At 46.2% G+C, this 11,752-nt stretch overlaps 1 protein-coding gene across 1 annotated transcript; it reads right to left on the bottom strand.

Annotated features, from left to right (window-relative positions):
* Positions 1–7,863: 7,863 nt before the first annotated feature.
* On the bottom strand, positions 7,864–8,907 carry LOC118011731 (putative MAGE domain-containing protein MAGEA13P). Its single transcript, XM_035006581.1, has one exon. It carries the CDS (start codon positions 8,905–8,907, stop codon positions 7,864–7,866), a length of 1,044 nt encoding a protein of 347 aa, XP_034862472.1.
* Between the last annotated feature and the right edge of the window lie 2,845 nt (positions 8,908–11,752).

Below are 11,752 nucleotides of genomic sequence, written 5' to 3'. Positions count from 1 at the left end.
TTAAGCCAGTTATTTGTGTAGATAGTTCAAATGTGTGCTAATTAGGTTTGCAGATGACACTAACTAGTGAATTTGGTAGTACATTTAAATTGGGATTTAAATTCAAAGTGACCCGCTACTTAGAGACACGGTTTTTCAGAAACAGAAATTTAATAGTTGTAAGTGCACACTATGGCATAGTTGGGTAGAAGGAGTGGCTGACTGCTAAATATCTATTTCCTGCCTCCAATCCATTGTATCCTTCAAAATTGTTTTTTATTGAACATAGCTCTGATCATGTCAGTATACTTCTCAAAAATCATCAATGGCTCCCCATCGCTCAACACATTAGGTACAAACTCCTCACCCTGGCATTTTAGGTGTCCGCATTTATTTAGTTTTTTTATGTCAGCAGGATCCCTGGATATTTGGAAATTAAATAATACCTTTTTACTAGCCCATGCTTCAAAAGCAAAACGGAAGGAAATTAGAAAATAGTTTGAACTGAATGAAAATCTAAATACATATCAGAATTTATGGCACTTCACTAAAGCAGTGCCAAGTGGGAAATTTATGTCATTAAGTGCTTGTATTAGGAAAAAGGACTCAGTTTGATAATATCAGCTTCCACCTTAAACTATAAAAAGAAAGTTAATTAAATCCATTGCAAACAGAAGGATAGTAACAATATATGGAAGAGCAGAAATCAATGAAATTGGGATTAGAGAAATGATAAACAATGTCAATGCAACAAAAACCATTTCTTTGAAAATATAAGAGAAATGGAAATAGCCAAGAATTTTTTTTTTTTTTTTAAGACTGTTATAAAGCAATAGCTTTGGACATTGTCTTAGCTTTGACAGGTTAGGCTCCTGTAACAGAATACCATAAACCAGGTGGCTTATTAACAACAGAATTTTATTTCTCACAGTTCTGAAGGCTAGCATTGTGAGATCGTAGTGCCCACATGGTTGGGTTCTGGGGAGAGCTCTCTTCCAGATTCTAGATTGCCAACTTCTTGGTATCCTAACATGGCAGAAAGAGAACTAGCTAGTTCTCGGGCCTCTTACAAGGATACAGTCCCATTCATGAGGGTTCCACCTTTGTGAACTTCCCACAGGCCCCACCTCCAAATACATGAATTTGGGGAAGACACAAATATTCAGTCTATTGTAGACATAGCTTAAAGTATATGAAACTGTATGTATAGAGGAAAAGATTTACAGAAGTTTGCAGAAAGGGCAAAAATGACAGGACACCTACGATCATAAATGATGTAGTAGTAATTTGTAATTGTTGGGCTATAGTCATCAAATTATTTAGACCTACAGCAAATGCATATAAAGGCAACAAGGTAATGTGGGAAAATAAGGAACAGTTTTAATTTTGCAGGGGGAAAATGCTAGCTCAATATTACATGGTGTTCATAAAAAAAAATGGTATTGGCAGATGCTGGTACTTATTAATTCACTTGCATCTTTCTTTGGAGAATGTGAACCTATATTCTAAAAGGGAAAAAATAGAAGTATTACAAGATGATGATTCCATTGCAAATAAATAAATAATGTGTATATATTTTATGACTTAAAATCTACAGAAACACCTTTGGATCCCAATCATTTGGTAAAATTCTGGGATTTCCAGTTTCAGAATAGTGCCATGGTTCAAAAAATAAAGAGAAAAGGCTCACATGAGGAAAGAGGCTGTGTAGTTGTTCTAAAATAAAAGAACAAGTAATACAGCGATGAGAAAATCCTAAGGCACACAAATAATATGGAATGATATCGATGACCATTTAATGGCTTTGGGCAGTGTGTGAATGAAATCATTAAAATGGTGGAATTATTGAATGCAGAATGGGAGCATGTGAGATACAGCTAAAAACAAAGCATATAACGTATATAGTAGAGACGTATTATCCAAATTATGAAGCAAGACTTTTTACACGGTATTTACTTTGTGAAAGATAATTGTGTGTTAAAAAACTGTGTTGATAGTTGTGTGCTAGTCTCTGAAAGAAGGATAAACATTCTTATGAAAATGTTGCATCAATCAGGAAAATCATAGTGCATTTCAGGCACAATTTGGAATTAATGCGGTAATGACTGAAGAACATATTTTTAAAATAACATGATTTATTTATTATGAGCTTTGACAAGAGACATAAACAACACTCCTAGTAATGAACGTGATAATTCTAATTCCTTCTCCTAAAATTGCTTGTATACTATGCTTCCTATAAATATTGGATCCAATCAAATCATGGAGAATATGATTTAGATGTAAATGTAATTTCCCCTTTTAAAATGTGTGAATACTTTTTCTGGAGAGAGGACCTTATTTATTTATTTTTAAGATTTTATTTATTTATTTGAGAGAGAGAGAGAGCATGAGAATGGGGTGAGGGGAGAGGGAGAAGCAGACTCCCCGCTGAGCAGGGAACCTGCCCAATGTGGGACTTGATCCTGGGACTCCGGGATCATGACCTGAGCCAAGACGCTTAATCGACTAAGCCACCCAGGCGCCCTGGAGAGAGGGCTTTAAAAAGAAGATAGGGGGCGCCTGGGTGGCTCAGTCGTTAAGCGTCTGCCTTCGGCTCAGGTCATGATCCCAGGGTCCTGGGATCGAGTCCCACATCGGGCTCCCTCCTCGGGGGGAAGCCTGCTTCTCCCTCTCCCCCTCCCGCTGCTTGTGTTCCTGCTCTCGCTATCTCTGTCTCTGTCAAATAAATAAATAAAATCTTTAAAAAAAAAAAAAAGAAGATTCTTACTGTACAGCATTGTCTTTGAAAGTGTGAGGAGAGTTGCATTACTACACATAGCTAACTAAATGGATTGCATTTCTTTTCTTTCTAGTCAAACAAGAAGTAGGCATGCCAGAGGTGGGTAGAATCTGGTGAGAGACTGATCAATTTTGTAAACAAACCATCTAAAGAATGTGTATTAATTTTTGGTAGTCAAAATCACATTTTGAAATACTTACGTTTTATAATTATAAAGGTAATTCATGTGTTTCATAAATGTTGGAAATTTTTAAAACCATACATAAGAAAATGAAGGGATCACTTATACTTCCACTAGTAGAGGAAAACACTGTTGGATACTTTCCTGTATAGTCTCCTGGTTGCAAATTAGTATGTCTATGTTAACATAAATGTGTCCACAGCCTTTCAGTTCTGATTTTAATTTGAATAAGACTGAAATTCTGGGGCATTTATCATGCCTAGGTAATTTAGATTTTAAATTCAGATTATAGGACTTCTAGCCACAATGAAGTAACAGGAACCAAATTCTGATATGATATACCTAAAAATCCAGATGAAACATGCAAAACAATTTTCAATTTATTGGACATCAGGTCACGAAGGACAGCGATCTCTAAGAAATGGAAAACAAATGAGGTCAGTTCTATGATACCCTAGTTTATTTGCCTGGGGAGGTAATGCATGCCAGAGTGCACAGAGGGGGAAGCCTGGACAGTCTCCTTGAATTGAGATGAAGCTGGGAGTCCAGGAAGGCCAAGGTAGCTAAAATTTGCAGGACAGAATATTAAGAGGAGATTCCTGCACAGAAAGAGAACTCTGGAACTCACACGGGGCTGGGAATAATTCCTGCCCCCATTAGAGAGGAAATCCTCATCATTTGTGTGGCATTAGAGTACTTGAAAGGGTTCTGCCTTTGTAGTGAAACATGGCTGCCAAGTCAGGGAAGGCCCTCCATGTTATTTGGTGCTGAGAAGCTACCAGGGAAAGGTACCAGCTGGGGCCTCTTTGCAGAAGAGAGTTCAAAGCAAGGCTAGGAAGGAAGGAAAAGACAAGGATTGGCATCAGCAGGAAGGAAGAGCCTGCGAAAAATCCTAACAGAACTCTGAGGGGGATAGTGGGTTACGGGGAAGGCAGCCGGTCCCATGCTGAAAATCGAGACTGGATGAGTGGGTAGGACAGCATGTGCCAGTGTGTGTCTAGGTCAGGGGTGGGGCAGTGAGGAGTTGGGCACGAGAGATGGGGTGGTAAGTTAGGCTGGAGACGCAGAAATTGGGGCTCATGAATTGTTGATGATGCTGGAGAGCCAGGCAGCAAAACTGGGATTCAGTGCATTGGGCCGAATGGAGTCCACACAGATTCATGCCTGTGAGGGGCGTGACAGTCCATGGCCCAGGAAGGGGCTTCTAGCACAGGGATTTCCCCGCAGTGCTCAGAGGGAACCTAGAGTTCTATGGTTGGGTGACAGGGCCACTGTCCCCAAGGAAGAGGTAAGAGTGCTGAGTGGGCAGGACTCGGGGATTATAGTCCTCCCTTCGGTCAGACTGCTCTGCCTTCCTCATGTTTATGGATTGGATTTCTTTTGAAGGCTTCAGTTGGAGTGTGATGTCCCATATCTAAAATTTTGACAATCACTGTCCACCAATGAGGTATAAGATGCATTATGGAATCTCTGCTTCCCATTACTAGGGACCTCCAGCCCCTTGTTCTGTTTGTGATGAGAAACTAGTTACTGCAGAGCTTCCAGCTGCTTAAAACAGACACACTAAGTTAGAGGACATAAGTTTCTGGGTATCGGTGGATGTAAGCTCAGAGTTGGACAAAGGATGCCAAGAGTAAATGGTTTGCAGGAAGTACATTTGCACAATCACCTTTGTAATTAAAATATTTAAATCTGCTTAACCACAGAAATAAGTGCTGGGCATTAATTAGTTAAAACAAGTGTTAGCTTATGCAACAGAGAAGTCCTGAAATTTAAATGGTTTTGTACAATGAAGGTTTATTTTTTGTGCACATCAATTCCGACGTGGGTTGGCAGGGGCTTTCATGCTCTCAGGTAATTCAGGGATCTGGGCTGTTTCCATGTTATAGCTCTCCATCTTGACAGGGGGTCCGAATGTTTGCTGCTGAACAGCAGAGGAAGGATGGAAATGGCATACTGGCTCCTACCTACAAGTGGGCCGCCCAGGAAGGAGAGAGAGACAGATGTGGATGAGCACTTGTAGTCTCTCCTAGAAGCCACCATCTACTAGATAAAAATAAAAAGCAATTACTAGAATTTGGTATGATGACAACCCCTTCCATTTCTTGGAGGAGTTCCTGAGAAAACCAAATTTGCCTTGAAACTCGCCAACTTTTTCAAGTGCCTGCTATGCGACAGGTGTTCTCAAATACAGGATCACATCTAGTTTTCAAGTGACCCTGTCAGTGTTGGCAGGCCTTGCCCTTTCCAGTAACCTCGGTGATCTCAGCAGCCTGGGAATGTTCTCCGTCCTTATGGTGTATAATCAAAACCTTAACTTGTGAGTCTCTGCTCCCCTCCGCATGACTGAACAGCCCCAAATACCTGCACAGGTGTCGTTAGGCAGACTGCAAACTAGGATTTTCCTGTGGGCAAGATATACGTACGAGAAGCAGTGGAAGCATGGCTAACTTGTTTTTTTAAAACCAGAGCAACATGTCCACCAAAAAACCATTGTTCACCTCCTAGGACTCCAGGGTTTTACATTCAGCCCCTGTAGCCGTCTGCTTACACAGTGGTTTCTGTGCTGTTTCCTCATCTACCACTTAGCAGAAATGTGTGGGTTTTGGGCCATCTAGGTGAGCTTGCTCATCTGCTGATGTGATCAGTGGGCCCGTTTCAAATAATACAGCTTATTAGACTCTTACTGCAACTATTAGTATGCTTTCAAAAACCCTCTCTAACATCAGGGTTACATCCTGAGAACCAGTAGATTATGTGCAAATCAGACTCACCAGCTCATTTGAACAACAACTCGAGCGTGTGTCAAGGATGCCAGGAGGGGGTGTTCGGGCATCTAACCATCCTCCAAAGTGCACTTCTACTGCTAAAAGGCTGTTGCTAACAGGGTTCCAGAAAGCAGGAGGGACAGCCAGGGGGACATCCTTTTGTAAAGAGTAGGGATGCTCCATGACTGGGGGAAGATGGGTGACTGCGGCTGTTCCCCTGAGAGCACAGGTCTTCGAAGGAAGAGGGTGATGTTGGTCAGCAGGCCAGATTGTAGCGTTGGACAGGAAAGCAGACAGAGGAAGACCTGGGCAAGGGTGCCGTCACGCAGGGAAGTGCTGGGACTGGACACACACAGCAGCGCCTGGGCAGAGTCAGCTCTCCAGGAGCTCTGGGGCTCACGCAGGCAGACCCTAGGGAAATAAAGCCCAGATAGTCCCCAAATCTTGTCATTGTCCCCTTCCTTCTTTGGGCCTACTTTGGCCATAGGACCCGTCTTTTTGTTGCCTAAAAGACCTTACAGAGCATGGAGAAGAGAAATGAGCAAAGAGACAAAAGGTCACCCTCAGGGTGGGAGGAGTGAGAACAGCCTGGGCTTAGACAAATTTGGACCAGGGATTTAGTCCCAGCCCTGTCACATACTAGACATGTGATCTTGGGCAAACTGCAAACTGCCAAGGGCTATGAGCCTTAGTTTCTTCACCTGTGAAGTGGGTTTGATAAGCCCTATCTTGTAGAACTGCTAGAATGTATGTAATATAAGTAACGTGCCTGGCACAGTGCCTGGCATTTGTTGGATCTTTAATAAATAGCAGTAATTGTTAATATGATTTTTTTTAAAGATTTTATTTATTTATTTGAGAGAGAGAGAGTGAGAGACAGAAAGCATGAGAGGGAGGAGGGTCAGAGGGAGAAGCAGACCCCCCGCTGAGCAGGGAGCCCGATGTGGGACTCGATCCCGGGACTCCAGGATCATGACCTGAGCCGAAGGCAGTCGCTTAACCAACTGAGCCACCCAGACGCCCTGTTAATATGATTTTGACCCCAGACTCGACTCTATCACTCTCTCCTCTGGGACTGACTGTGTGTGTGCGTGTATGTGTTTTCCATGGCATCTTGGAGAATATGCAGCACTCCAGGACACAAACCACGAAGTGAGCCGAAGATGCTGCTTTGTAGATATACAAAATGTCCCTGTTCATGGATATATTACTTAATTTGGATATGGGGAAGTCTTCCCCGGCCGAATGCAATCCTAGAATTTGAATCAAGGACTAACTCTGTTCCTCCCTCCCAGCTGCTCTTCCATCCAAACCACTCTTTTCACTCATTTCACCCCCACCAAAGGTCTAGCCCTTGCTTAGAGTTGGCCAAATCACACTCAAGATAATTAAAATGCCCTTTCAAAGGAGTGGGCTCTGGGCTTTCCCAGGCCAGGGAAAAAGTGCCAGGCCATGGACACCACCTCAAAGAAATATCCCCCTATTCTCTGGAAATCCTGTAGGGAACGCATATAGAACACGTGGTTTGTCCACTGGGCTCAGTGGCACCTTCCGTCCCTGCCACAGGTGGAGATTTCTCTCTGGTTTACCCACACTCCCAAAGGAACTGCTAAGAGCAGTTTTCCATTCTAGACTTTTCTCTTACCTGTAAAACACTTGTAAGAATAAATGAGCCAGTGAGCCAGGGCTTTCATTTATTAAGATTTAATTTCTCACGCATTCTTTAGCCAAACAAATCCAAGTACAGATCTTTAATTTTACTACTCAACAGACTAAATGGGATACGGGAATCCTGGGATAACCATCTTTTACATTTCCGCCTCTGTTTCTTAATCCCATCTATTTTACTGCTGGGCTCTTCCATAGTTCTAAGGAAATTTCGCTATCAATACTATGCTATCCTCTTCCAGATCAGAAAATAAAAGCTTCCCAATAGGTTTTCCAGAAGAGCAAAATTCTTTTTCTTAAACCCGATAAACAGCAATAAACATGTAACCAGTATCATTCAGGAGCCTAAACTCTGAAGCTAAAAAACCTTTTAGAAAGCAGAACATTTGAAAAATACCAAAAAGATAAAATCTGCAATTCAGTCCTCCACTGTTTAGAGCCTTGATTGCCCTCTTCAAACACAGAGTGGAGATCTTCTTCAGACGTCACTCAGGGCAGGAGAGGCTGCCAGATGGGACACTGGAACTTTCACTGGCCGTGGCCCTAGTATCATCAGTGGCGGAAACTCTGGCCTGGGCTCGCTCTTCTTCATCTCTCAGAGCTTCCTCATACCAGGGTGAGAAGGAAGCGGGGTCGGTACCACTGAACTTGGCAAAAAACTGCAGGACTTTCATCTTGCTGGTTTCAGTGTGGGCCCTGGGACCCCACAGGAACTCATAGCATGGAGGATCACTGCTGGGCACCTGCCGGTACTCCAGGTACTTTTCCTGCACGAAATCTTCGGTGATGAGCTTCCTGGGCTCCCCATAGATGAAATCCTTCCTCCCAGGACACACTCCGATCTTACTCAGCACCTCCCAGATCCTCTTCTCAGGGACACGGTTGCCCTCCACAAAGATCATACCCAAGATAAGGATCAGGAGGCCGGTCTTGGGCATGCCCTGGTCATCACTCAGCATCCCATCGTAGGTGAGATCTAGGGTTTTGACAAGCACATAGGAGTGGCTGATGGGGTCTACTTCCTTCACTTCAATGCCAAAGACAACCTCCATGCACTCACAGGCTTTCCTGAAGATCACAGGGAAGTGGCCCCTGTGCTCTTTGATGACGCTCTGCAGCATTTCTGCCTCTGTGATGGGCTCCTTTGATACATACTTGGCACTCAGGAACTGCACCAATTCAGCCATCTTCTGGTTTAGCACATCACTGAGCAAGGACTCAGGATCTGGTGGAGGCGGGGAGGTGCTCAGACCCTGTTTTGGGCTGCTGGAGCCCTCCTTTGGTTTGCTCAATGGAGTGGCTTTGACGGTGGTGGAGGAGGAGCAGGCTTTCTGAGAATTCTGGCGAACACTTGGTTTTCCAGCAGGAGGCACCACCTCTGGGGTGCCCTGGATCAAAGGAGAGAGAGAGGAGGAGGCAGCTTCCTTCTCAGTGACAGGAACCTGTGCACCCACCGGGCCCTGAGCTCCTTCTTCGGCCTTAAGGCCTCCTTCAGCCTTGTGGCAATGACTCTTCTTACTGAGAGACATGATGACTTGTGTTGGGCCAGCAGGCAGGAGTGTGGGCAGGAGGTGGGGGATGGCCACCAACTGACCTGAGGGAGACACGAATCATGTGAGAAACTTAACTCTGTCCGCTCTGACAGAAAAGGCCCCCACCTCCCAAAGATACCAGGTAAGGAAGTGGGAGGGTGGAGGGGACATCTGTATCTGACAGCCCTGCCTGGGACCTCTCACAGCTGAGAGAAAGGACAAGTTTCTGTGGGCCCTCTCCATCCTCTCAGCCTTACCTTAAGATCCTCACCTTTATACGTGGCAGGGCCTGAAACTCCTCTCTGTGATCACCACATACTGGGTCCTTCAGACCAAGGCCCTCACCTCTCGGAGAGCCCCAATTTGGAAGCAGAAGAAAGTTCGGCCTGACTGTATCTTCTGGGGTCCCCAGGGCTGACAGAAGGGATCAAGATAAATTTCTGTGGAGGTTCCTCTAGGTTCTGCGGTGGGGCATACTAACAGTCCTTCCCAAGGACTTTGTATTTATTTATTTATTTATTTTGCAAAGATTTTATTTATTTATTTGACAGAGAGAGAGAGTGAGAGCGGGAACACAAGCAGGGGGAGTGGGAGAGAGAGAAGCAGGCTTCCCGCAGAGCAGGGAGCCCGAGGCGGGGCTCGATCCCAGGACCCTGGGATCATGACCTGAGCCGAAGGCAGACGCTTAATGACTGAGCCACCCAGGCGCCCCAGAACTTCATATTTATTCCTGACAAGGCCTGCACCCTTTCTCCCTTCTGCATACATGGGAATGAGACCCTCAGGCCAAGGCACCCATCTCCCAGAAACCACCCACAAAGAAGTACAGACAATTGGGGGAGACACCTTGCCTAAAGGCCCTGCCCTGAGCCTCCCAAGGCTGACAACAGGGAAGGGTATCTGTGTGCTTTCTGTCTGGAGGGAGGTCCCCTTAGCCCTCCACTAGGGTCTTCATCTTATGGCCCAGCCGAGCCTAGGACTCCTCCCTCTGATGGCTTGAGTTCCCACCCCTCAAAAAAAGCCTCATTCCTTCCGACTCCCAAGATGGAGGTCCGGATACACCACATCGGGGGCTCTGCGTGGGGCTTTTAAGGCAGACAATGGGCAAGGTAGGGGTGAGCAGTGATTGCGCCCCTCAGTCCTTATTCTGGGTTCTCACCTTAATGCCTGCCAGAGCTTGGGACACGTCCCTCTAACGACCGGAGTCCGCTTCCGTCAGAGAAAGCCTCACATCCCCCCGACTCCTAAGATGGACGTCGTGATACACCACACGCGGGGCCCTGCGAGGGGACTTCCGGGCAGACAACAAATGGCGGGTGGGGGCCTGGGCACCCTCTCTGCGGTGAGAGCTCCCCTCAGTCCTTTCTTGGAATCCTCACCTTAGCGCCAGCCAGGGCGCCTGGGACTTCTCCCTCTGGCAACCTGAATCTGCTTCTGTCAGGAAAAGCCTCCAGTCCCTCAGACTCCCAAGATGGACGTCCGGATACAGCACATCCGGGGCCCTGAGCAGAGCATTCTGGGCAGACGCTAGGGGCGGGGGAGGGATGTGGGGCGGGGGGGGAAGGGATATGGGGGGGGGAAGGAAATGGGGGGGGGAGGGGATAGGGGGGGGGGGGGGGAAGGAAGGGGGGGCGGGGGGGATGCCAGCGGGGACGGGGAGGCGCAAACCCTCCGAGGTGAGATTTCCCCTCAGTCTTTTTTCCGAGTCCTCACCTTAACGCCTGCCAGAGCCTGGGACACGTCCCTCCGAAGATCTGAGTCCACACCCCAACGATGAAGCCTCACGTCCCTCAGATTCCTAAGGCGGAAGTTAGGATACGTCACTTCCGGAAAGTCGGCCTGGGGCCTTCCAGGGATGACTTGGAGGCAGGGCGGGGCTGCGGGCCCCTTCTATCTGGTGAGAGGCCCCCTCGCTCCTTGTAGTTCTTTACTCCTAAGACTCCTCCCTCTGCTGACGAGAGTCCCACCCCCTCAGAGTAAACCTCACCTCCCTTAAATTCCCGAAGTCAAGACACAACACATCCCTGTACTCCGCCTGGTGTTTCCCAGGGCTGATAGTAGAGTGGGGTGGGTTCCAATCTACTCAGGATGGGAAAACCCCTGAGTCCTTACCTTGACTTCTTGCACTGGCTGAGCGCCCTCTCTCTGTTGAGCTGAGACCACACCCATCAGGTCAAGGCCCTTATCTCACCAAGATACTAGTGAGGCTGGGTCTTAGCATGACAGGCTTGTGTGAGGTCTGTAGGAGCTGACATTAAGGGCAGGGTTGTTTCTTTGTGGCTCCCTATATATTGTGGGTTGGGGGTTTATACTCAGTCCTCCACAAGTACTTATATTTCTTCCTGATACGGCCTGTACCCCCTGCCTTCACAAGGCCCCTATCTCCGTGAGATGCTGACCACACAAATGTAGGTGATAGCTGAGTGGTAGTTGATACCTGTTCCTGGGGCATCCCAGGGCTGAAAGCAGGTGTGCATTCCTGTGGGGCCCCTCTGTTTGGGGTGGGTGGCTAATTCAGCCCTCCATGAGGGTCCTCACCTTGATACCTGGCAGGGCCTGGGACTCCTTCTGCTGACCGGAGTCCTGCCTCCAGCTTTGTTCTTTTTGCTTATGTTTGCTTTGGCTATTCAGGGTTGTTGTGGTTCCATATAAAATTTTAGGACTGTTTTTTTTTTTTTTTTTTTTCTATTTCTGTAAAGAATACTTGTGGGATTTTGATAGGGATTGTACTGAATCTGGAGACCACTTTGGGTGGATTTTTTAACGATATCAATTCTTACAATCCATGAACATAGAAGTCTTTCCATTTATCTCTGTGTTCTTTAATTTCCTTCATTGATGT

The sequence above is a fragment of the Mirounga leonina genome, unplaced genomic scaffold (genome assembly GCF_011800145.1).
Source record: "Mirounga leonina isolate KUSES-001 unplaced genomic scaffold, KU_Mleo_1.0 Mir_101664, whole genome shotgun sequence".
Taxonomy (NCBI): domain Eukaryota; kingdom Metazoa; phylum Chordata; class Mammalia; order Carnivora; family Phocidae; genus Mirounga; species Mirounga leonina.
This window is presented reverse-complemented; position numbering and strand designations above follow the sequence as displayed.

What these genes read in the sequence shown, in the direction of transcription:
- LOC118011731 (XM_035006581.1), bottom strand. Translation starts at nt 8,907, where the DNA reads ATGTCTCTCAGTAAGAAGAGTCATTGCCACAAGGCTGAAGGAGGCCTT.